This window comes from Rhinopithecus roxellana, chromosome 9, assembly GCF_007565055.1.
Source record: "Rhinopithecus roxellana isolate Shanxi Qingling chromosome 9, ASM756505v1, whole genome shotgun sequence".
Classification (NCBI taxonomy): Eukaryota; Metazoa; Chordata; class Mammalia; order Primates; family Cercopithecidae; genus Rhinopithecus; species Rhinopithecus roxellana.
In genome coordinates this window covers 62,424,312-62,452,222 of record NC_044557.1, presented here as the reverse complement: position 1 = coordinate 62,452,222, position 27,911 = coordinate 62,424,312, and the positions used below count along the sequence as shown (strand labels likewise).

At 36.6% G+C, this 27,911-nt stretch overlaps 1 protein-coding gene across 1 annotated transcript in view; it reads left to right on the top strand.

The window, feature by feature from the left end:
• Window positions 1–27,911, top strand: part of STK3 (serine/threonine kinase 3) — a 352,058-nt gene that overhangs the window by 237,960 nt on the left and 86,187 nt on the right. Inside the window, exons 9-10 of the mRNA XM_010385616.2 lie at window positions 127–319; window positions 21,568–21,743. Of these exons, the coding sequence (XP_010383918.1) occupies window positions 127–319; window positions 21,568–21,743 (369 nt within the window). The remainder of the gene's footprint in view (window positions 1–126; window positions 320–21,567; window positions 21,744–27,911) is intronic.

Sequence of the window (27,911 nt, the reverse complement as noted above, 5' to 3'; positions counted from 1 at the left end):
TATATTAAAATCAGTACTAATCGTATTTTTATAAGTATTAAAACTATAATATATTCATTCTCTTGTTAAGAATTAAATCCAGCTGTCACAGAAAAGTCTTCCCTCATTGCAGTATTTTGCTTGCAGGATGAAGATGAGCTGGATTCCCACACCATGGTGAAGACTAGTGTGGAGAGTGTGGGCACCATGCGGGCCACAAGCACGATGAGTGAAGGGGCCCAGACCATGATTGAACATAATAGCACCATGTTGGAATCCGACTTGGGGACCATGGTGATAAACAGTGAGGATGAGGAAGAAGAAGATGGAACTATGAAAAGTATGTGACTTTTTTACATTGAATATTTGTTTTCTAATTTGAAAGGATACTTTTATAGGAACCAAGCTAGTTCTGTGTTACTTTTTATAGCCAATTGTGGAAAATTTTGTCTCTTAGATTTATGTAACAATAAAAAAGAGTATGGCACAAGTCAGCTTTTTAAAATTGTATTTTAATATAGCAGAAAGCAACACATCTTCAACTTAGAGATATGGAACTTTTTTCTGTTGAAGGTTGCTAACCCACAGCTTAATTTGCAAAGTATTTTAGAGTGAAAAAGATAATGTTCCTAACATTTACTTTTCCAATTAAAAAAAGTGAACCTAAAATTATCTTCCAATAAATTCAACAGACTATTATTTTGTGTTGTCCAAATTATCAGTTAAACCACAACGACAGAGCAGTGCAAGCTATGGGAAGAAATAAGGTGGGAAAATAAGAAACACTAGAAAGAAGGATTAAGAGACAGGGATGCTAATACAGAAGATTCAGTTCCATGAATATTTACTGCTGCTTATCATATGTGAGGCACAGTGCTGGGGGTGCTGCAGTGGCTAAAATGATGATCAAACTTTCTCTCTGACCTCTGTTGCTTACAGAGTGATGACAATAGGAATGCTTTCACAGACCAGCACTTCTCTTTTTTAAAAATAGTTTTTTAAGATAGTGCAGTTAACATTGTAGGTCATTGTGATTTCACAATTATAGGCAAAAACAAATTTTCTCTTAGCACCAACTGACCTTTTTCTTCCTGTCCTGGTCCTACCCTAGTCCTGTGTGGTTAGTGTCAAAGTCTAAGCAAGCACTAGGCTGCTTTCCACTGAAGAGTATTGCCTCTCAATGGTAGAAAAGCAGAATTACATGACTTCTAGCATTGTAGAACCTAGAAGACTGTAAATATTCAAGTAATTTGCTGGTACTGCAAAATGGGTACCAGAATTTTCTCTCAGATACTTCCATTTCCTTTTTGCCCACCCTTTTCTTTTTGCTACTCCTCCTGTGAAGTTTGACCCATAGCTTCAAGTCACGTGGCTCAGTACTGCTGCTTTCTTCACATTTCCTAGTTCTGTGTAGCCCATTATGGTTGCATATGTACTTTGGATAGAGAGATCATGAAGCACAAAATGTAAATAGATTGCTATGTTGCCATAATCCTGCGGGTGGAGTATGAATTTTCTATCTCCTGCCATTGGTGGGTCTTCTGAGCCTTTTTCCCAGAAAGCAGCCTAAATCTTGGATTTCCTGAAATTCCTAGCAGGGCATCTGACTAGAGTAAGTTTTCTGCATCCGTAATGTGCCTCACTACACTGCAGAGGATGGTCTTGTGGCCTCCAGAACCAGCCAGTGTTAGGGTACAAGTGGATCACAAAGATTCTGTGGTAAAACAGTTAACACATTTTTCATCCACATGTAATATCAGTTTTCCATAAGCTGATACAATTTTTTAACTCAAATCTTATGATTCTTAACAGATCAGTTAGATCATGAGTGCTGTCTTGTATCTTTAGGGAGTTACTGAGCTCCTCATGAAGCTGTATAAACAACTTTTCATGCAGTCATATAGTTGAACATCAGCATATATATAGTAGTTAAGAAAAATGAGTCTTTATAGAATTGAATTCATTTGGATTGCAGTGTATTATGTTTCAAAGAAGAGAGAGCAATGATGATGTTTCTAACATCATACTTTAAAATTACACCACAGATTTCTACACAATTTGTGTATGACTTTTAGGTTTGACATCCACAAAAATCAATATATGTTATAATTTTGTTGTAACTGAATATATAGGTATGACTTTTTGTCACAGAGGTTTTATTGAAAGCCCATTTTGAATTTGAGCAGATAGTGGTTTTTATAACTGCAGTTGTTTTATGGACCTCGGCGAGTTTTAAATCCCATGAGCCAACTTTCTGTGTTTTTTGTTTCTGCAAGTTAGACATCATTCTGTAATGTGGGACTTCATTGTTTCCAAAATTCTAATCAAGTGATGTTAGTATAACCCCTAGAGATTGTCATATTGTAGTATGGTAGTAGTAAAGAATGTGAAGAAGTTACTGAGGGAAGACTTAACTTTTTCTGAAACCACATAATTATTGTAGTTTTGTTTTTCTCATAATCTAAATCTTTAAAACTTCTTAAATTAGTTGGTATGAGGTCTCAGCTTATGTCACATCAGTCAAAGCCACATTTGCTAATGTGTCTATAGCGTTTTTGTTCCCTCATAAGATGATAGCAGTATATTATTTTTGTTTTTCTAAAATCTCTACAATATGTACTGAAGATTTTGATTTTCATCTCTTTTCCCATTGGAGTTTCAAGTGAGTTGCCTGATTTAACATCCTTGTCAGTTTAAATTATGTTTACACTTTCTCTTTTATACCTTTAACCATGAAGCTAGAAATTATGGGCCTATTTTCCTTACCTCTAGGAAGGAAAATTACCCACAGACCCTTTGACAGGAAGCGGAGAAAAATGACAAAAAATGTTTTAAAATTTGATCTGACTTTTTGAAAATGGACATGGACCCTAAGAATAACTTTCTAAACCTATTTTTAACAATGATGGCATCACTTTTACCCTCCCGCTCCCGGTCTTCCTATTCATATATCCATAAGGCCTCCTCATTCCCCAAGGAATGTCCAGGCTTCAGCTGTGTCACCAAGATCCTTCACAATCTGGCACTAGCCAGTATTTACATGTGGATCTCTACTTCTTCCTTACGGATTATGCTTTATCCATACTAGTCTGTGACAGTTGGAATTCTGAATGGTTGACACTGGGTTTAAGCAGGTTGGTTGTCATTTAAGAAAATCAACTTGTAGGATTTCTTATCCTGGAGTAGATTAGAACCAGGTCAAGAATCTGTATCATCAGATTGATGGGGTAGGAGAGATTATTTCATCATGAATGACTCTGGGAGAGTAGTAGCTTCAGCAAAGACAAGACTGGAGCTTTTTCGTTGGTTCAGCTCAGTTCTACTCATCTTAGTTCTGTTTTTATGGAGGAACTTTCTGATCTTACAGAGCTGTGGCTATATTGGTAGCACTAGTTGCCCTGGAGGGAAACTATATCTTATGGGTATCTGAGGAAGAGCCATACTTTCCAGCCAGGTTTTCATTTTTCTTGTGTGTTTCTGTTTTTTCCCCAGATAAGTTATGAAGTTTGTCCTGGTGAGAATGCTGTATAAATCTCCTCTGCCACATAATAGTACATGCTCTTGGAATATTGGTTTCATGAATGAATACTAATTACAGTAGAGTCAGAGTCAAGCTGTGTGTGTGTGTGTGTGTATGTGTGTTATAGTAGAACTAAAGATACATAGCTCTGGAAGCTAAGAGAACTTTCAGGTAAACCTCCTGCCTTAGTAAGCTACTTTCTTTTCAAGTGTTCTACCATCCCTACTTCTCATTTCATAGAGCACACCTTCTGAAAATGTGTTCCTTAAGATACCCATTCGGTGAAATTCTCTGATAAATATAGATAAATAATATACAATAATCAGAAGTATTTGGGAAATGCATATTTATCCTAGAGATAAATTATTACAGAACTACGGTATATATTATTAACTTATTAAATGCAAATAGTACAGGAAGGAAAGTTTAAAAATTACATTACCCAAGCTTTCCTTCACTTATTTGACCATGAAAAGCTTTTAATGAGGAACTTGTCAGTGATTAACATCCTGTGTAATAAGTATCTGAGAAACACATTTTGGGAAATGCTGTCATGAGAGCCCTCTAGTTCCCTGACCCTAGTTCCTAGTCTGCTTTCTTTTTATTAGCACACCCTCCCTTCACTTCTATATCCAGCTTAGAGACTATATTTCGTTGCTTCTGCCACTCTCTTATATTCTAAACTCCTCTTAGAGGCTATATTTCATTGCTTCTGCCACTCTCTTATATTCTAAACTCCTCTGCCCTAATATCTTGTCTTTTCTGCCTCTCCTGGAAAACTTTGATATGGTCCAGTCTCTGTGTTCATCTTCTCTGCATCTTTACCCTGGCTATTGAGTGCTGCTGAGGATAATCTTCCATCTGTACAGATGAGGGCTACCAGATCAAGACCTTCTGCCCCATTTGGGCCCTCAGAACTTTCCTGGAAGCCTGTGTTTCTCGGTTCAGCAATTCCTCATTCTACAGAGTGGCTAGTTTAGATCTTCACTACATCTCTTCTTGCTACCTCCCATCTCAGTTTCAGTAGATGACCTTGCTCCCTACTTTATAGAAAAAAAATGAAATGTTATAATGCGAGTACCTAGAGAAGTTGTATAGGTGTTTTAAATGTGGTCTTTGGAATAAGGTTAAAAAATTGAGATCATTCTTAATTTCCTTTTCTTCCTTCACCCTTCATGGAAGTAACATCTCATCAGTTCTGCCCTCTAAATATCCCTCTCCTCTTCTCATGATCTCGGCTTGGATTTCTTTAGTGAAAGTCCTCATAGTTTCTCACTTGTGAGGCTTCTAAGCTGATCCTCTGCCTCCAATCTTCATTCCCTGCCCACCATACAGATTTTAGCACATTTTTCTTCTGCTTATGACCTCCCAGTGACTACCAATTGTTTATAGGCTAAAGCTCAACACCAGTTAAGAAGCAGTATATGCTCTGGTTACTACTTACCTTTCTATTCCCTCTTCATCCTTCTTCCAGCTTCTCAGCTCTTACAGAGCTTTTTCACCTTTGGCCTCTTGCAATGCCCAAATCCTTCTGTGGGATTTATCCTTCTTTTGCTAAATCACATTCATCCACTCAGGCTCAGTTAAGAGGTTGCTTCCTCTGTCAACTTCAGGTTAGGAATAAGTGCCCCTCTAATAGGCTCCCATCTCACCCCAAGCTTTCACTCTTACAGCACTGTCATGCTTTATTGTGAGCATGTGCTTTTTGTTCATTCCCCACTGTATTTTTTATACCTAATACAATACCTAGCACTTGGTAAGAGTTCATGAAATGTTTTCTGAACAAATGGTGTGGTATAGTAAAGAGCACGGGATGTGAAGCCAAATCATTAATTGTGTTACTTAATTCTGTCTGAGTTTCAGTGATATGTTTTGTCTCTCTGTTGTGTATATGTGTGCAGGTGTGTGTATTATGTAAATTCAAAACAAGCCTAGCAGTGTTTTAAATATAGTTGATGATCAATAACGGATAATATTCATCTATCCATCCTATTAATTTGTCCTTCCAACAACTTGATAAGAGGGAGCATCTGGGAAGCCCCAGGCATTGCCAGCCTTGCTTCCCATGCAGTGAGAAAGACCATATCTTCCTGGGACTGGAGATGGTGAGCTGTCGAGCAGCTCTGTTCTTCCCACGGCAAATTCTTACCTCCACCTTTTCCTGCCTCCTCCAAGACCTTGCTCCATCTCTCTTTTTTCAGTAAGCTAGCCAATGGGGCTTCTATAGATAGTGATGATCTCCAAAATGAACTGAGTAGCATCAACATGATTAAGAGGGGTTTGAATGGCAAGATAAGCAAATGCTAGAGAAGTACTCAGTGCACTTGGCACCTCCTGACCAAGAGTATGTTTGATAATATCTATTGATATGACTTGAAATGAAAGAACTGTTTTCCACTATTTGTGAAATTTGACGTCTCTTTGAGAAAATGAGTAGAGTGTCGTGGAAGTATAAAAGAGTACATTTACATTTTATTTTATTTTATTTTTGGAAAGGGAGAAAAAGGTGAATTTCTCAGGTTATAGCTGTTATTAATTGAGCTCCTACTGCAGGCCGAACACTGTGCTCAGGACTTTGTATGCGTTATCTTATTTACTCCTCACAAGGATCCTGTAAAATAGCATTTCACTACCATTTAGCACTAAGGAAACTGAGACTTGGGAATGTTGTCCAAGATTTTCATAGCAAGTAAGCAATATACTGGAACCAGTATATAGACACAGGGTTGATACTAGAATCACATCACTGTTCTGGGGCCAGTGAGCTCAATGTCCTTCTTGGGCAGGATTCTAGAACATTTAAGAGTCCTTTAGGAAAGATCAGGATCCTTATAAGTCAGCATAGATTCCTGAGAAGAAATCATATCAGAATAATATAATTTACTTTTTTGACAGCATTGCTAAACTTCAAGGTCAGAGAAAATGCAGAGTTTGAATATTGTATCTTAGGATATTAGAAAAGTATTTAACAAGGTCTTTCATGATATCCTTGTAGACATTATGTAGTGTGACCTAGCTGGTGGTCCTGTTATGAGAGTGCAACAGTTATACTCAAATGTGCTTATATCAGTGAGAGTTTACTGGAAGAAACAGAAACTACTCTAGGTATTCCACACACAAAGAAATGTAAGTCAGAGTTTGTATTCATGTGTTCTCATATTGCTTTAAAGAACTGCGTGAGACTGGGTAATATATAAAGAAAAGGGGTATAATTTGCTCATGGTTCTGCAGCCTGTACAGGAAGCATGGCTGGGGAGGCCTCAGGAAACCTACAATCATGGTAGAAGGGGAAGGGGAAGCTGGCACGTCCTACGTGGCTGAACAGGAGAAAGAGCAAAGGGGTTGGTGCTATACCCTTTTAAACAACCAGATCTTGTGAGAACTCAACCACGAGACAGTACTAGGGAGATGGTACTAAACCATTAGAAACCACCCCCATGATCCAGTCATCTCCACCAGACCCCCCTCCAGCATTGGGAATTAAAATTCAGCGTGAGATTTAGGTGGGGACATAGAGCCAAGCCATATTAGAGATGTAGATGTTAAGAAAATCAATGGAAGGCTAGAGGAGAAGACTGTGTAGCATAGGCTTCAGGAGTGACTCCCACACCACCACAAAAGTGAGCATATAAGGAACAACTACTACTGCCACAATGAGGAATAGCAATCCAGAGGCTGCCACTGGCACTGTTGAGTTCAGTAATACAGATTGAAATAAACCATCATTGCTATTTAGGGATTAGAAAGCTACTAAATATTACTGTAACCACTCCTCAGTACCTGTGAAACTGGTGACTAGATGCTAGAATGCTGCTGTAAATAATCAAGTCTCCATGACAGGGCTTGCAAGAAGGAAATAACTAAACTAGCAGACACATAGCTTCTGTTTGTTTTTTCCACCCCACAGTTGTGAAAGAGTGCACTTACCCAGAACTCTAGTTGCAAGGAATTCTGAGAAATGTGGTGCTCACCTCTCTAGCCTCTATGATACAAAGGCTCACCAGAGGCACATGGCAGTGGTTGCTAAATTTCGGTCGACTACAGTGTTAAATAATAAATCGTTTACCAGAAGATTTCTCATTTTGTGATACAGAACCTCGGCCTCAAGCCCTGGCTAGCTCAAAATTTTTCATAGAAACTTGGGTGAAGCTATAAGGTGAAGGTCCATCAGAATTGCAAATAACGTGAAGTGGAACAAAATAAAAATATGTTATAGGATAGAATGAGGATCCTAAAAGATCACCACAGGCTGGAGCAGTGGGCTTGATTTACAAGATAAACCCTGGTCTTGGGTCCAAATAACTAGCCTTACAAGTATTTGTAACAGTCAGTCTTCAGAGATACTGGTCTGAAGACTGGAGCAGGGTTTGGGCATCTCTGCTTTTAAAATATATTTTTTAAAATTTAAAAACTCTACAAGAGCTTCTGAGGGGCAGCTAGGACAGATAACCACTTTTTAGAACAAGGAAATAAACAGCTTCCCTCTGCTCTCGGAGCTGGGAGCTGGAACTCATCTGGAATATTGTGTTTAGAACTTACGGGAATATTTAAGAAGGCTGGAGATACACTGGAGCATGTTGAACAGAGAGGCAGCTGGATGGTGATGTAGGTGGAGACCATGTTGTGTTAAGAATGGGTGGGGAGGCCAGGCGTGGTGCTCATGCCTGTAATCCCAGCACTTTGGGAGGCTGAGGCAGGTGGATCACCCGAGGTTGGGAGTTCAAGACCACCCTGACCAACATGGAGAAACCCTGTCTGTACTAAAAATACAAAATTAGCTGGGTGTGGTGGCCTATAATCGCAGCTGCTCGGGAGGCTGAGGCAGGAGAATTGCTTGAACCTAGGAGGCGGAGGTTGCAGTGAGCTGGAGATTGCACCATTGCACTCCAGCCTGGGCAACAAGAGCAAAACTCCATCTCAAAAAATATAAAAAGAATGGGTAGCGAGGTCGGGCGCCGTGGCTCACACCTATAATCCCAGCACTTTCGGAAGCCAAGGCAGATAAGGTCAGAAGTTCGAGACCAGCCTGGCCAACATAGTGAAACCCCATCTCTACTAAAAATACAAAAATTAGCCGGGCATGGTGGCATGTACCTGTAATCCCAGCTACCCAGGAGGCTGAGGCAGGAGAATCGCTGGAACCCAGGAGGCAGAGGCTGCAGTGAGCCGAGATCGTGCCACTGCATTCCAGCCTGGGTGACAGAGCAAGACTGTCTCAGAAAAACAAAAAAAGAATGGGTGGAGAAATCACCAGTTATGTTTAGGTTGTATATTATTTACTTATATTAACCTTTCATAAATATTTATCATTTCTTAAATACTGGGTTAAATAATATTTACTAAATATACATTTTAACAATGTCTTACCTGTATATGCCTATAGTATTTATTGATTTTGAGAATTTCAGAGTTTATTTTGGACAGCACATATATGCAGTTTTACTTAAATAGTAGGAGAAAGCAAATGAAGTTCCGCTTTAGCTTTTTAGGAGTTACTCTGGAAACAGATACTAGATATTCAGCGGCAGTTTAGGAGAGATACCAAGAAAGGAAGGCTGACTCTGCTCCCTGGTTCATCCATTGTTCCTAGACAAAATTGTGAAGTGTGAGGCAATTTGTTTTGTTCTGAACGTCTACTTCCATGCCGTATTCTTTGCTTAGTAATATCTTTCTCTCAGTTCTCATATCCTTTCCTTCCTTCCTTTTTTCCCCCAAAATCTGTTTTGGAAAAAGACCAGATACACAGGAATAAAATGCCTAATAATGTTCCTAATGTTCATGAAATACATTTTCACCCAGAATCATACAGCCTTGAGCCAAAGGAGTAAATCACTAAGGATGGAATTTTAGATGCCAAGAAATAATTGGCAAGGGTAGGAGAATGTGTAGGGGAATTACTTTCCCACTTATCATGCTTTTATGAAACACTGTTGCATTCCTCTTTAACTTAGGAGGTTAGTGTTGCCTGGGATATGACAATAAAGGTGACAGCAATGAACTACAGGTCCCTCTTGCAAATACTCATCGTATTTCTGGGCAACTAGAAATCGTTCATTTTCCTTTACAAAAGTATGAGGAAGCCAGGTAAGGTGTGGCTGCAGTGGTTTGGAGTTCCCTGTGGGCACTGAGTATAGTCTACTCTTCTGTGTGCTCTTGGTCCGTGGGATGTTTAACAAAGTATAACCCAGCTCAGACCTGCTGGTGTATGTATTTTGGTTGTAGGATACCTCTTTTTTAGCACAGAACACACACAAGGATGTAAATATTAGTCTTCCCTGTACAAATGAAAATCTCTTTCCTGTATAGGCCTTTGAAGAAAGCATTTTCATAGATACACACAGTGACCATTACAATATTCATTACTTGCACAGGAAATCCTTTTACTTAACTAAAATCTTGGGCTTCAATTTTTGTTTCCTTCTATTCTGCCTTCATTGGAGATTGAAAACAGCTGGTCATTATTTTCTGTGCAAAGAACCCTTCATAAATACTTGGATACTTACTAAGTTCTTCCTCAGACTTGACTTTTCTTAGCTGAATAATTTCAGTCTCTTTAACCTTTGTGCAGGTATTATTTTCTAAGCTTTTTAATCTCTTATGAATAGTCTGTGGAACTTCTCCATGTTATGTTTATCCTTCTTTGTTTTAAAATACAGTATGGTGAAGTTCAGAAAAAAACTGATGTCAGTAGCTTCTGTGTTAACATCCTGGTTTTTATATGTATTCACTATACTCTTGGCAACAAATTAAAGGACACATTTCCAAGGTCATTAATGAGGTGGAACCACCCACATCTTAAAATATTTTTAGAAGAACAAATTAGGTAATCTTTATAAATCTCTTTGATGTTGACACATACTTTGCTAAAGTCATGATTGTTATTTTATTCTCTAAACTTGAATATCTTTGTCATAATCATGGTAAGAAGTTAAAAATTAAATTATTTTGTTAAAGTATTTTTAAATATTACTTTATATATTTACATTTTTATGAGGACTTTTGTTTAGAAGATGTGCAAATTAGGAAACTTAATGAATAATTGTGGGTGGACTGACATATTTTCTATGGTATTATATTCCTCACAATTTGATTTACTTGTTAATGTTTTGGGGATGCATGAAGGAGATGAAAAGCAACCTTTTTCTTTAAAATTTCTTATCCACAAAGAGAATGAATGATAATTACCTTATTCTTTGTTGCTAATAGGCTTTTAGTTCCATAAGCAACTAGTTGAAGGAATTGGGGCCAAAATTGAGGAACTAGGTAATTCTGAACATTAAAATTATTGTTAAAATAAAATGTTTTTTTTAAGCTGGGGATCAGAATTCAGCTGCAGCTGGAGAAATTGATGTCAATTTTATGTGATTATTCTTTCTGTGCTTAAAAAAGTATTTGCCGTAGCAACCACATCACATATGACAGTGGTTACTGTCTTGAGATTTCCTGCTTTATTTTCTCATTGAAGAGCCTAGTATTTTTTTTTTTTTTTAATAAGTCGTAAGTCAGAAACATCATCCTCTCTGTCCCACTTCTGTGAACATGTATCTCCCTGGAGACTCAGCTCCACATTGTGGCATGTGTTTCATATTGTGTCGTTAAACATTACTGGGCAATTGCAGCTGCCCCCTCCCGTTAACTTTTAAAACAAACCTAACCTGTTTTCCTCTTTAAAATTATTTTAAAATTGTTTTTTAATCTTTTATGTGTATGACAAAGAGATACTCTAAATGTTAATGCTAGGTTTTAAATTAAGCAATGGAAAATATTTAGAAGTGTAAGCACATACGTTTGAATAAAAAATTAAGTGTAAACATATCTTGGTTAATAGTATCTTATCAAATCATCCAGAAAGAAAAATCTAACAGAACAGATTCCTTCTTTTATTTAAGTTGCTTTTTAAACTTTTGTTAACTCTCTGTAAGAATGTTTATTTTTATCTTAGGAATGGGTTATTTTTTAAATTTTTGAGTATGGAAGCCAAAAGGCATTTTGCCATAGGTTTTTTAGGTCAACCTGTAAAAAAACCTTTAAAATTATAATGTATCTGAAACGTACTGATATTTAAACTACTCTGTATAATAGTGGACTTCAAGTTTGAAATTGGGATGTTTCTGCAGTAAAACTGAAGATCGCTGCTTCTTCTGCTTCTCCCTACATCCTCCATTTGGGAATAGAAATGTATCAGTTAAGGACTGAATTTGACTGTATGTACCAATAAACCCAAATAACAGTGGTTTAAACAAAATAAGATTAATTTCTTTTCTCATTTAACGAGAAATCCAGAAGCAAAGTATCCAGCACTGGCAGAGTGAGTTCATGATGTCATTAGAAATCCTTTCTGTGACACCATCTTTAGGGTATTATGCTTGTTCTTCTGCCTGCAAAATAAATGCAGGATCTCTAGACATCAAGTCTGCATTCCAGGCAGTAGAAAAGAGCAAAAAACAGAAAGGATTGTGCCTGTATCAAGAAAACAGAGCTTTCCTAGAAACCCTTACTTGATTTTTTTTTTTTTTTTTAAGAGAAGGGTCTTACTTTGTCATCTAGAGTGGAAATGGTGGTGTGATCATAGCCCATAGCTTATTGCAGCTTCAAACTCCTGGCCTCAAGCAATCCTCCTGCCTCAGCCTCCCAAAATGCTGGGATTAGAGGTATGAGCCACCATACCTGGCCTAAACCATTACTTTTTATGTGTCATTAGCCAGAATTGTATTACATGGCCACTTTTTCCAACAAGATAGATACTTTCTCACCCGTAGGCAGGAAGCTAGGAATTATAGTTATTAGGGAGGCACATTTTTCACTTCAAGACACTACGACATTAATGGTGGCTCATGTGACTTCAGTTAGAAGCTCCTGATTGAGATGTTGTCAGGAGCACGCACAAGACTGTTGGGGTTAGAAAGGTAGATTCCTGGAATGAAATTTCCTAGTAATTTCCTTTCTTTATTTAATCAGCACCAAGGAGAAGTCTGCTTCTCCCCTTTCTGTTGCTACCACTTCTCTCTAATCAAACTGTTTCTTCTCTGACTCATTGCAGAAAAGAACACTGTCTTTCCTTCAGCCTTTTTCTTACTCTCCTCATCTTTATAGGAAATGCCTGGTCAGCCCATCTTTCTGTTTTGAAGGTTTTTATAGAAGATTAAAATTCCCCCCACTTTATTCTTTGTAGTGAAAAAAACAACCTCTGAGATTTGATTTTTCTCCTTCTCCTTCCCAGTGTATGCTGCTACTCTTAGCATGTAGGTCATATTAGAATAGGTACTCTATAAATGTTAGTTTCTGGTAGGAAAATATTAGTTTTTAATTTGCTCCAATAATGGTTTGGGTGAATTTTCTCAGATACAGAGGTCTGAAGTAAGAGTCAGTGGTATATCAAGAGAACCCTGTTTATTACAGTACTGGGGAGTTTGTAAAGATTCTGGGATGAAGAGTTCCTTATCTCCTAGTTGAGGAGAACACAAAGAAGACCATAATGAGAGCCTCAGCAGTGAAGCCAGTGCTGGATGAAAAAAAAAAAAATTAATGAAAGCAATGTGGTCCTGGCTTGGTGTGGAGAGAGGAAGATGATCTGGGGAGGAACATAGGTCACAGAGGGCTGCTGTCTTCACTGAATTAGTAGTGCCACAATGCATGCTTTTTGTAGTTTCTATTGTTTTGTTTCATTTTTACCAAAGTACCTACAAATACTAAATTTACTTTTTATAGAATGCTATCTAGAAATACGCTTCAGTGAAACCTTTCTATTCATTATCAAATACAGTTGATAATGGTGGTTTAGGAGTTTCTTACTTTTCCAGCAGTTCATTTCTAAAGAAACCATTTTTCCTCTCCTCCCTGATTCTGACTTTCCTTGACAAACTTGATAACCCTTATTATATAATACTGAATGTTAAAGTTTTCAGATGTATTTATGTGTGTGACACATTTTAAGACTTCTTGATGAAAACAGAACTTACAACTAAATATGTAATTCTATTACAGAATCAATCTTCCTTTTAGAAAGAAAAAGAAACAAAAAGAATAATGAGCAAAGATTTTCTTTAAGGGATTATCTACCTTCTCCTAGCTCTATGGTTTGATTTGCTACTTTGATTAGTTTATAAAAAAGTATGTGTAAGTTGAGCTACACTTGCAATTTTTTTAAACTTGCAAAATGGGACAGAAATGGAGAATAACAGGTTAAATTCCTAGACTCGATTTTCATTTAAGAGGTTACCATGGGAACCAAATTTCAATTCTGAATATAGAGAAATATGTCTTGTAATGATGAAGCCTACAGACAAATCAAAGGTACTAAAAATCTGCTGAAAATGTTAATGGAATGTATGTGTCCTATCTAAACGTCAGTAATGTAACCCATCAGATTAACCAGTTTTTGTTTTTGTTGTTGATTCCAGGGAACAAAATTGAAGATGAACACCATAAACACCATGTATTTATTTTTAGCATATTTATTGATTGTTAAAATATTACACCTTCTCTTCTATATATTTTGTTCATTTTTAACACTCCTGTAAAATCTGTTATGACAGGAAATCTAAAGGCAGCCTTGGCCATTATCTTGCTGAACTGTCCCTAAGGAGTTTCATTTTCATGAACTTTGAATGTGAGATATGAGAGTGTTCTAAGTTCTAAATTCTAAAGGTTTACCGCAAATATTGGTGTTTTATACTATCTTAAATTTGATAGACTGTCTCAATATCTTTACAGTGGGTACCGTTTGGGTCCCAGATGTCTTGTAGCATTTATTTTCTAGCCATCTAAAGCTGTAATTAGAGGACTGGTCCTTAGATAAACAGTTGTGTTGAGAGTCTTTTTCTATTTTTCCACTAATACATGCATATTCTGAAAATCAGGTTCTTTCTGACTCTACTGGGATAGATCATTCTATTATTACTTGCACCAACCTAATAATAATTGTAGTAGTCACAATACTTTCTCAAATACGTTACCAGCAGTGCACCAGTGCTAGTAATGAAATACATATAGCTTCTACTAATTCAAAAGTAACATTGAAAAACCATGTAACATGGCTCCTGCTGTTGTTCATAGATATTGAATATCTAGGTAGACAGTCAAAAACACAAATTGATAGAGATAGCTGTGAAATTATTTACGTAAAGGACCTGGAATTCTGCATTAGGGAACTTATGACTTAATGAAAAGTAAAGATGGAAACACATTTAAAAGACATAACTCAGCCAGGTGTGGTGGCCCACACCTGTGATCTCAGCACTTTGGGAGGCCAAAATGGGAGGATTGCTTGAGTCCAGGAGTTTGAAACCAGCCAAGGCAGCATAGTAAGACCTCATCTCTACAAAAAGTAAACAAAAATTAACCAAGTGTGGTGGTGCATGCCTGTAGTCTTAGCTACTCAGGAGGCTGAGATGGGAAGATCGCTTGAGCCCGGGAGGTCAAGCCTTCAGTGGATAGAGATCATGCCACTGCACTCCAGACTGGGAGACAGAAGGAGAGACCCTGTCAGTCAGTCAAATCAGTCGGTCTGCCCCCCCCATCCATCCATACAACATATTCATAGGGTAAAAATAAAAATTACTTTTACCAATAATTATATTATTCACATGTTTACATTGTATCGTAATCGTTCATTTAATCAGAGATTAGGCTCAACCATCGAAACACCCACTAGAATTGAAAAAGACCTCTGGATAGGTATTAAAAAATAAGATTACTTGCAAATAAAGATCACATAGAGAAAAACTTAGTTATTTAAAAAAGAGTAAATAACACAAAACCACATAATTAGCAGGATTTCTGAGATACATTTCTATACTCATGTTCATAGAAGCATTATTCAACGAAAGTGGAAAAACCCAAGTATTCATTGACAGACAAATGGATAAGCAAAATGTAGTATATGCATAGAATTGAATGTTATTTATCCTTGAAAAGGAAGGAAATGTTGACACATGCCACAACATGAATGAACCTTGAGGTCATTATGTTAAATGAAATAAGCCAATCATAAAAAAAAAAAAAAGGAGAAAAAAAAAAACACTTTAATGGATTTCACTTATATGAAGTATCCAGAGTAGTAAGACTCATAAAAACAGAAAGTAAAATGGTGGTTGCTAGAGGTAGGGAAAAATGGCGAGTTGTTTATTGGGTACAAGAGTCTCCATTTTGCAAGGTGAAAGTTCTGGAGATTGGTCACACAATACCTCATGCTACTGAACTGCACATTTTTAAATGGTTAAGATGGTAATTAAAAAATTTTTTTATTGCGGTAAAATGCATATACCTAAAATTCACCATCTTAACCATTTTTAAACATAAGCATACCTCATTATTGCGATTTGCTGTTTTGTGCTTCACAGACACTGTTTTTTACATATTGAAGGTTTGTGGCAACCTTGTGTCAAGCAAGTCTGTTGGCGCTGTTTTTCCAACGTTATGTGCTCACTTTGTGTTTCTGTTTCATAGTTTGGTACTTTTCACAATATTTCAAACCTTTTCATCGTTATATCTGTTACAGTAATCCGTGATCAGTGGTCTTTGATGTTACTATTGTAATTGTTTTGGGACACAACAAACTGTGCCTATATAAGATGGCAAATTTAATTGATAGTTGTAGTATGTGTTCTGACTGCCCCACCAGCAGGCCATTACCCTGTTTCTCTCCCTCTCCTCAGACCTCCCTGTTCTTTGAGACACCACAGTAGTGAAATTAGGCCCATTGATAACCCTACAATGGCCTCTATGTGCTAAAGTGAAAGGAAGAGTCACACATCTCTCACTTTAAATCAAAAGCTAGAAATGATTAAACTTAGTGAGGAAGGCATATTGAAAGTTGAGACTGGGTGAAAGCTAGGCCTCTTGCACCAAACAGCCAAGCTGTGAATGCAAAGAAAAAGTTATTAAAGGAAATTAAAAGTTCTACTGTAGTGAACACATGAATGATAAGAAAGTGAAACAGCCTTTCCCTTTCTGATATGGAGAAAGTTTAAGTGGTGTGGATAGAAGATTAAACCAGTCACAACATTTCCTTAAGCCAAAGACTAATCCGGATCAAGGCTCTAATTCTGTTCAATTCTGTAAAGGCTGAAAGAGGTGAGGAAGCTGCAGAAAAAAAGTTTGAAGCTAGCATAGGTTGGTTCGTGACATTTAAGGAAAGAAGCTATCTCCATACCGTAAAAGTACAAAGTGAAACAGCAAGTACTGGTGTAGAAGCTGCAGCAAGTTATCCAGAAGTTGTAGCTAAGATAATTGATGAAGGTGGCTACACTAAACAACATAATTTCAATATAGAAGAAACAGTCTTCTATTGGAAGATGTCATCTAAGACTTTCCTAGCTACAAAGGAGCCTGGCTTCTGAGCTTCAAAGGACAGGCTGGTGGTGGAGATTAAGTTAAAACCAATGTTCATTTACCATTTTGAAAATCCTAGGGCCCTTAAAAATTGTGCTAATTCTGTTCTGCCTATGCTCTGTAAACGGAATAATGAAGCCTGGATGGCAGCACATTTGTTTACACCATGGTTTGCTGAATATTTTAAGCCTACTGTTGAGACCTACTGCTGAGAAAAAAAAAGATTATCTTTGGACTGTTACTGCTCAGTGAGAATGCACCTGGTCACGCAAGGGCTCTGATGGAAGTATGCAGGGAAATTAATGTTGTTTTCATGCCTGCTAACACAACATCCATTTTGTGGCCCATAGATCCAGGAGTATTTTAGACTTTCAAGTCTTATTATTAAGAAATACATTTTATAAGGCAATATCTGCCATAAATAGTGATTGCTCTGATGGATCTGGGCCAAGTAAGTTGAAAACCTTCTGGAAAGGATTCACCATTCTTCATGTTATTAAGAACACTTGTGATTCATAGGAAGAGGTAAAAAGATCAGCATTAACAGGAGTTTGGAAGAAGTCCATTCCAACCATCATGGATGACTTTAAGGGGTTAAAGACTTCAGTGGAGGAAGTAACTGCAAGTGTGGTGGAAATAGTGAAAGAACTAGACTTGGAAGTACAACCTGAAGATGTGACTGAATCGCTGCAATCTCATTATTAAACTTGAACAGATGAAGAGTTACTTCTTGTGGATGAGCAAAGAAAGTGGTTTCTTGAGATGGAATCTACTCCTTGTGAAGATGCTGTGAACATTGTTGAAATGACAACAAAGGACTTCGAATTTTCCATAAACTTAGTTGATAAGCAGTGGTAGAGTTTGAAAGGATTGACTACAATTTTGAAAGTCGCTCTGCTGTGGGTAAAATGTTATGAAACAGCATCTCATGCTACAGAGAACTCTTCTGTGAAAGGAAGAGTTAACTGATACAGCAAACTTCACTGTGGTATTATTTAAGAAACGCTACAGCCACCCCAAACTGGACTTCTAAGCAGCACAGGTGCCTTTGCACTCTCTCATTATTCTCCAGGGTTCTCCCGCTGACATTTCAGTCAAATCTTAGCTGTTTATCTGTTGCCTTGGTCTTTTTTTGTTGAGAATGGACTAGCACCAGGCCTCTCTTGTCAGCCATCTTTCTGATGTCACTCCTAAACATAACTTTTAGAAAACCAAATACCGCATGTTCACACTTAAAAGTGGAAGCTAAATGTTGAGAACACATGGACACATCTGGGGAACAACATACACTGGGGCTTTTCAGAGAGTGGAGGCTGGGAGGAGGGAGAGGATCAGAAAAAACAACAAATTAGTACTAGGCTTAATACCTGGGTGATGAAATAATCTGTACAACAAACCCCCATGACACAAGTTTACCTATGTAACAAACCTGCACATATACCCCTGACCTTAAAAGTTAAAAAATTTTTTCTTTAAGAAAATTGACGTTGTGAAGGCAAGCAATCAAACAAACATAACTTTTATGTGCACTGGGAAACCAAAAAATTTATGTGACTTACATTATTGCAATATTCTCATTATTGCAGTGGTCTGGAACCAAACCTGCAATAACTGTGAAATATGCCTGTATCTAGTTCAGTGGTATTAATCTTAAGCACTTCCATGAAGTTGTGCAGCCATCACCACCATCAGTTTCCGTAATTCTTTTCATCTTGTAAAACTCAACTTCTGTACCCATGAAACACTAACTCCCCGTTTCCCTGTCCTCTTATTACCTAGTAACCACCATTCTGTTTTCTGTCTCTATGATGTTGACTACTCTAAATACCTGACATAAGTGGAATCATACAGTATTTTGTTCTCTTGTTACTAGCTTATTTCACATAGCATAATGTCCTCAAGGTTCATCCATGTTGTAGCGTGTGTCAGAATTTCCTTCCTCGCATTTTGCTTATCCATTCCTCTGCAAATGGGCACTTGGCTTGCTTCCATGTGTTAGCTATTATGAATAATGCTGCAATAAACATGGGGATACAGATACCTCTTCAAGACCTGGCTTTCAATTCCAGATATATACCCAGAAGTAAGATGGTAAATTTTATCTTATAAAAAAATTTTTTTAAAACACATAAGGTGAAGTCAATAAAACCTTCGTTTTGATATGGCAAACCATTTTATTTTAAGGCAATGAGACAGAATTTTTTTAATGAATAAATATCACCATTACCACTCTCTCTTGTATCCTCACCTAAGCCGTCTCACCTAGGCTCCCAATCTGTCAAATAATGCACATAGAGATCCAAAAGTAGGGAGAAAGGAAAGAGGAGATAGGATGCTTACCTGTCAGTTCTGTCTCCCTCACCCCACCCTTTTGTTTTTTGAAGTTTGTTTAAGAATTCCAGACTCTCTGATTTGTCACATAAACTAGGCATCGATTTAGGCTTTCCTCATATTTTTAAAGACTAAAAATAAGTCTTAGCATGCATTCTTTTGATCAAAATGACCTTAAAGCTCATCCCAACTAACAGTGTTACTTAGTTGTCATAGTAGTAACTGTAGTTTTAAACTGTGCCAGGACTATCACAAATGCAATCTAGGTTGATCAGATGACTGTTATGAATATTATGTGTCTTTTTAGAGGAACAATGAGACTAGAATGTCTCCATAGGCAAGTAAACAAGTTGATGATGACTCTGAAACATATATCCTATGAAAGGAACTGGGGATGTTTTATATTAAAAATAGACAGCCAAGACAGGAGCCATTACCTCTGTCTTCAGATATTTGAGGAACAATTATATGAAACAGGCATTTATTTGGAACATGAGTGTAAATTACAGAAGGAAAGATTTCAGTTTTACATTTTAAAAATACTTTTTGTAACTTACAGTTGCCCAGCAGGGCCCCTTGTGGGGAGGTGCACTCCCCACAAAAAATTTTTAAGAAACTAGTTTACCACCTGACCAACATGGAGAAACCCCATCTCTACTAAAAATACAAAATTAGCCAGGCATGGTGGCATGTGCCCGTAATCCCAGCTACTTGGGAGACTGAGGCAGGAGAATTGCTTAAACTCAGGAGGCAGAGGTTGTGGAGAGCTGAGATCATGCCATTGCACTCCAGCCTGCACAACGAGCAAAACTCCATCTCAAAAAGAAAAAAGAAAGTAATTTACTTTCTATTTGGAGAATTACATGGGAAATGCCTTCTTGGTGGTCTCTGGGACATTTATTTGGAGCCCTGGGGCTTTAAGGAATCCAATTTGAAAACCACCGATCAAGACCAGTATAGCCAGATTAAAAATCTAGTTATTCCAAATATTTATTTCCTATTTAGTCATTCAGTATAAAAAATGAAGAGCCATTGAAAGATGCTGAGGAGAATGACGTGTTTTGGTTTGTATTTAGAAAGGTCACCATGTTGACAATATGGAAATTAAAATCAAAACTGTGATATTGGAAGCAAGGAGACGAGTTTGGAGGCTGCTACAATGGCCTAAGCAAGAAATGTTTAGAAGCTAAACTAAGACAGTTGCAATGATAAGTAGAGAAAAGGGGTTATGGTTAACTGTATTGAGAAGTAGAATTAAAAGACCTAATAATCAGTTTGCTGTGGTGGGAAGGGAGGAATCTGAGTTAATTCTCAACTTTATTATTTTTGGGGATTGAGTAAATAAGGTTGACTTTAGTGGAGATAGAATATGTCGGGGGAGCTGTAGGTTTGAAGGGAAAGATCTTGAATTTAGTTTTAGAACTGATAAATTAATTGGCAGCTCACCTCAGATTAAGTTGTCTAATAGCAAGCAAAGTTAGATATGGAACTTAGGAGCAAGGTCTGGGCTAGAGAAGTAGTGTTGGGAGACATGGATGTAAGTTTGGCAGGCGAAGCTGTGGACGTCCAGGGGCAGAGGGAATCAGAAAGACTGAGGAAGCAGTTCGATAGATATAAGAGGAAACTGAGTAAGTCCTTATAATTTCTTTTTTAATTTTTTAAAAGTATATATATATATATATATATATATTTTTTTTAGTTTGAACAGGGTCTTGCTCTGTTGCCCAGGCTGAAGTGCAGTGGCACAATCATGACTCACTGCAGTCTTGACCTCGCAGGCTCAAGTGACTCTCCCAACCTCTGCCTCAGAAGTGGCTGGGACTACAGATAGGTGCCACCACACCTGGCTAATTTTTTGTATTTTTCATAGAGACAGAGTCTCGCTATGTTGTTCAGGCTGGTCTTGAACTCCTGGGCTCAAGCATCCCTTCCACCTTAGCCTCCCAAAGTTCTGAGGTTATGGGCAATGCGCCACCATGCCTAGCCAAGTCCTCATAATTTCTTACAGCTGAAAATGTACAATAACAATAGCAATGCAGGCTTAAATACAAAGAAAAAAAGTCCACCAAAAACACTTGAGTTTTTAAAATTTACTTTCTTTGAGGAATTTGAAATACAGCTGAAATGATTTTTAATAAAATTATGATAATGATTCTACTAAACTTCTGAAGTGTTTCTACAATCTAAACATACCAGACCTTTGCCTAATCATCAGCTTAATTTTTATTTGGTCTGGGTATTTTTAAATTCTTATTTCACTTTGTTCTTTATGAAATTAATTATGTTGGCCTTGAATCTGACCAGTGCAAATTTATTATATGACTTCATAAAAAATCATACTTCAATGAAAATACTTCCTTAAATGTAAGAACTTATACCTTCCTTATGTTCTTTGTTTACCTAAGGAAATACAACCTCACCACAAGTACAAAGACCATCTTTCATGGACTACTTTGATAAGCAAGACTTCAAGAATAAGAGTCATGAAAACTGTAATCAGAACATGCATGAACCCTTCCCTTTGTCCAAAAATGTTTTTCCTGATAACTGGAAAGTTCCTCAAGATGGAGACTTTGACTTTGTAAGTACATTTTAATTCTTCCATTTGTTTTCTCCTTCTATATTTTACCATCAAATTGAGAAGCATAGTTCATATGTATATGAACTGTGTGTATGTATATACAATTATAGACCATATGTTAATATTCATTTTACAGCCATATACGTGGATAGAGGAATTGTGAAGCTGTAGCTTACTTATAGAAATGTACTTGCAGAAAATACTTTTTTATAGTTAAATAAATCATAGCTCAAATTTAGACAAATATTCAGGACTCCTTAAAACTAAAATGACAACTATTTTAAAAGATGTTTTCAATAATGCAAATATGAGATACTTCTGACAGTCAGTAAACTCAGTTGCCAAAATTAATGATTCAAAGGTATTTATGACATAGTTTGAGAATTTGCTTCAATTTTGAAAGTATATGAGTTGGTTTCTGTTTGAGTAAGTGTTAATTCCACTTGGTTTCTCAGAAATAATAGTCCTATTCTGTACCTAGGAGCATATAAACTTCCGTATAAAACTGCCTTGTCGCCTATTTTGTTACATTATCTCTTTATTTCTTCTACCCTGGTTCTTCTTACTTCTTTGAAAGAATGCATAAAATACAGATAAACTATTTTAAAGTAACTGTTTCCAGAACTTGAGAGAGTAAATTCTCAAAATGAGTGATTTAATGGAGTGAAAATTTTGTGGAGTAAATTTTTACTGAAGAACATTTTAAATAATAATGTTACTTTTCCATATTGTTCTAGAAGATTTTTTTTCCAAACAAAATAACTTTATAATCCTTTGTAGTTTTATTAATAAAAAGTAAATACAATTTTAGATATATGTAAATATATACATTTTTTAAATTTAAGAATTTTTAAGTAATATTAAACCATTTTGCTTAGACAACATGACTCCAAATGCTTTGCAATTATAAATATTTTAAGTACTTTTTTCCTCAGTGCTGTGATTGAGTTTTTAAATAATCAGATAATAAAGTTTCAAAATCTGTCCCCAGTAAATTTAGTACTAATTGCTAGCAAATATTAGCAGTATAATTCACAGGTTAGCCTGCAAACATCATTGCAATGTCTACTCAATATTTTTTTCAATATCATAGTAAGCAATTAGAAAAATAAAATCAGTATGTCTTTAGTCCTAATAAGATTTCATTTTAAGCTATCTACTTTTTAAAAATTATGAATTATTTAGAATGCTGACATTTAAGCTTTAAATTATTCATGAATATAATGAATAATGTAGAGTATTTAACCACAAAGAGTTCTGTCTTGTGTCAGTTGGAATAAATCTTTTTTTTTGTTGGCATAAATTTAAGGGTACAAGTGCAGTTTTTTAAATTTACATGGATATAGTGCATCATGGTGAAGTCTGGGCTTTTAGTGTAACCATTACCCAAATAATGTACTTTGTACCCTTTAGGTAATTTCTCATCCCTGACTCCCTTCTTGCTGTGTCACCCTTCCAAGTTTCCATTGTCTATTATTCCACACTCCGTGTCCATGTGTACACATTAGTTAGCTCCTACTTATACATGAGAACATGCAGTATTTGACTTTGCTGTTTCTGTTTCACTTAAGATAATAGCCTCCAGGTTCATCCATGTTGCTTCAAAAGTTAAGATTTTATTCTTTTTTATGGCTGAATAGTGTGAAATACATCTTAATGGTCTCTGAGAAACAGTTTGAAATGAGCTACAAAGTAATGAATAAATTATCATGGTTAAAAAATGGCAAATAAAATGATTTAATTTTGCTTCAGTTAATCTTTCTACACCCCAAAATTTAACGGCTTAAAATAACAACTATTTTACTTTCATCAAAACCAGAATTTTGTGGGTTAATAGTTTGTCTAGGTTTATCTAAGTGTGTCTTCTGCTGGGCTCACCTGGGGTTTCTTAAGTGACTGCGGTCATCTGCTGGCTTGAATGGGGCTGAACAGTCTCTAAAATTACTTCACAAATGTGTTGGCAATTGTGCTGACTATTGGCTAGGTCATATGATCTCATCAGGCAAGCCTGGGGTTTTTACATGGCAATAGTAGCCTTCCAAGAAGGTGAAAACAAGGTTGTAAGGCCTCTTGACGTCAGCTTAGGATCTGCACAGTGTCCATTGATAATAGCATCAAAAAGAATGAGATACTTGATAATAATGTTAACCAAGTAGGTAAAAGACTTGTACACTGAAAACTGCAAAAATATGGGTGAAAGAAATTAGACATCAATATATTAAAAGACATATTCATAGATCATAAGCTTTAATATTGTTAGGATGTTTATATTGCCTAAAGCAATCTACAGATTCATTGTTATCTCTGTCAAAATCCTAATGATATTTTTTGCAAAAGTAGAAGAAACTCATCCTAAAATTCATATGGATTCTCAAGGGACCCTAATTAGTCAAAACAATCTTGAAAAAGAAAAACAAAATTGAAGATCTCATGTTTCCTGATTTCAAAACTTACTACCAAGCTATTGAAATCAAAACAGTGTGATTCTGTCAGAAAGACACATGTAGACCAATGGAATAGAGAGCTGAGAAGTAAACTTTTCACACCTATGGTCAAATGATTTTTGACAAGGGTCCTAAGACCATTCAGTGGGGGTAAAGAAGAGGCATATCAACAAATCGTGCTGGGAAAACTGGATATCCACATGCAAAAGAATGAAGTTGGAGTCTTACTTTACACCATATACAAAAATTAGTTCAAAATGGGCCAAAGATCTTACAGTAAGAACTAAAACTAAAAAATTACTAGGAAATACATATGAGAAAAACTTCATGGCATTGGATTTGGCAGTGATTTCTAGGCTGGGACACTAAAAACAATTTACAAAAAAATAGATAAATTGGACTACATCAAAATGGAAAACTTGAGTTCATCACAAGACACTATCAACAGAGTGGAGGGCCACCAATGGAATGAGAGAAAACATTTGTAAATCATGTATCTGATAAGAGGTTAATATTCATAATGTATAATGAACTCCTACAACTCAACAGCAACAAAAAAAACCCCAAACAATCCATTTCAGAAATGAGCAAAGGGGCTGAGCATGGTGGCTCATGCCTGTAATCCCAGCACTTTGGGAGGCTGAGGTGGGTGGATCACCTGAGGTCAGCAGTTCAAGACCAGCCTGACCAACAAGATGAAACCCCACCTGTACTAAAAATACAAAATTAGCTGGGACGTGGTGACACATGCCTGTAATCCCAGCTACTTGGGAGGCTGAGGCAGGAGAATCACTTGAACCCAGGAGACAGAGGTTGCAGTGAGCCGAGATCACGCCATTGCACTCCAGCCTGGGCGACAGAGCAAGACTCTGTCTCAAAAAAAAAAGGTGGGGGGGTGGGCAAATGACTTAAATAGATATTCTTCCAAAGAAGATAAACATGGCTAATAAGCACGTGAAAAGATTCAATAATTATCATTAATCATTAGAGAAAGGCATATCAAAACCACAATTAGATACTACACACCCATTCAAATGACTATTATCAAAAAACAAACACAGAAAATAACAGGTGTTGCTGAAGATGTAGAGAAATTGGAACCTTTCCTTGTGCACCTGCTGGTGGAAGTATGTTGTTGTCACTATGGAAAGCAATATGGTGGCTCCTCAAAAAAACCAATATAGGGTTATCATATAATCCAGCAATTCTACCTCTAGGTATGTACCAAAGAATTGAAAGCAGGGTCTCAAAGAGATAGTTGTACACCCATTTTCATGGCAGCATTATTCATAATGACAAAAAGGTAGAAGTAACCCAAGTGTCCATTGATGGATGAAAGGATAAAAAAAAATGTTGTAATACATAAAATGGAATATTATTCAGCCTCAGGAAAGAAATTGTGCAATATGCTACAACATGGATGAGCACTGAAGACATTATGCTAAGTGAAATAAGCCAGGTCACAAAAGGACAAATGCTATATGATTCTACTTATGTGAGTTACCTATAATAGTCAGATTCATGGAGATGGAAAATAAAATGTTGGTTCTCACAGGCAGGAAATAGGGAGTTATTGTTTAATAGGTACAGAGTTTCCATTTTGCAAGACAAAAGTCGTTCCAGAAGTGGATGGTAGTGATGCTTGTATGAAAGTGTGAGTGTAAATAATGCCACTTAACTGAACACTTGAAAATGGTTAATTGCATAAAAAAATGCATAAGAGAAGAGGGGAAAGAATTTGCACAGTGTCACTGTTGTCATAGTCTGTTGTCAAAATCTGTCAGAAGTCTAGTCCTAACTCAAAGGATATGGAAATAAATTTCCCCTCATGATGGAAGGAACAGCAAATTCACATGGCAAAGGGTGCTGTGAGATGGAAGGAATTATTACAGTATACTTTGCAGACAATCTAATAGAAAGGGTGTTAATTAAAACTCAACAGAAATTAGAATGTTGAATTTAGGAAATGAGAGTTTATTAATGATTTTGATAATGTCCATTGCAGTACTCTACTTTCTGATTTTTCACATATACACAATTTTTGACATGTAGCCTTCTACTGTCTGTCTTAGACTCATTTTAGTTTTGTGAATCTATTTTTCCAGTGGCTAACTCCTGAAAGTAAACTTTTGGAAACATTTTTAGCCCCTCATAGGTTTTGTAGTCATTCTATCTGGAAATTCCAAAATTTGTTAGAAAACATTAAGCTAATTTAACAAATATTTTACTTTCTGCTTTGGATTGTGCTAGGCACTGTGGGTAAAAATAAGTTATACTGATGTATTAAGAAGACAAGGTATGAATTAATGAAGTGGTAAGTTGTAATCCAGAACAGTAACTCAGACATTGCCATGTGGTTTTGAATAAGAGGGAGATTTGGTGAAGGCTGGAGTTGTATACGAAATTATAATATGGAAGAGGACTTTGTCTAAGCATTGATAAATGGATAGCAGAAAGAGAGAAGGTAGGCACTACAAGGAATGATGTGTAATAAAAAGCTTAGCGGTAGGAAAGTATAATGTATATTGGGTGGCAATGAAGTAGAAACCTTCAAGTGTGTGGTAGTTAATTTGCAAAAATATGAGAGATAAAATGGAAAAGTATATCCAGATCAGAGGGTGGAAGCTTGCAAGGTTACAGAGTCTGAATGTTTATTTAATAGACAATGGAAAGCCACTGAAGGTTTTAAGTTGGAGGATGACATGATGAAAAGTATCTTAAGAATATTAATATTGAAGATAGCATGAAGGATTGATAGGAAGAGACTCAGGGTAGGGGATATCGGTTATGTGGCACAAGCTTAAAATAATATAGGAATAAAATTGAAACGAAAAACAAGAATGAGGAGGAAAGATTAATTAACAGAAATAGCTGACATACTAGATTGAAGAGTACTATTTTGATTAGTTAAGGTGAGGAACCAAATGATAAATGGTGACAGTAACCAAAAAATAAAATAAAATAAAGGAAAATGTTCTCACAGGAGGAAAGGTATATCAAGAGATCATATGACTGGATCCAATTTTTGCAGAGTTATTTATTTTTGACTTATATGGGGCAGATAGCCTTAAAAAGGGAATTGTGGGAGGGATGGAGTGACTAAAATAGTTTTTCTTTTCTCAACATTTATTACACCTGTCAACTGGAACTGCTCAACCCTCTCATCACTTTGAGGAAAGTGGAAAATGTTTGTAATCGCCACTGAGGGGAATGGAAATGGAAATAAATAAGATATGAATAAAGGAAGCATTGCCAGGAGATGAATAAAGAATTGCCAAGAGTAGTAGTGAGTATGGCAAAAGACAAGGAAAAGTGTGTATAAGAGGGGCAAAGAGAGGGTAGTTAAAAGAAGAAGCATAGGTGGAGCACAGTGTAAGTGATTAGGTGGACTGCTTTTCTCACAAAATGGGGAAATGGACTAAAAGCAGAGATACCAGCTGTTAATGAGGGAAATCTGATCTTATTAATTCCCTCATCTGTTAGTTACAGAATGTTAAAAAAATGTGACTCTAATATTAAAGTGTAAAGCATACTAAGGTTTATGTGTTTATCTTCCCTCTTCACGATGCATCTCGAGGCCGCCTTCTAGAAGAGAACTGTATTTTATGTAGTTCCTAAGTCTGTTTGATAGAAGTTGCTTAAAATAAGCCAAAGTTGCTTTGACCATATTTTCAGGACAAAGAAGTCTTCATCCTTCTGCCTTGAGGAAAATGGGTTCTAAGAA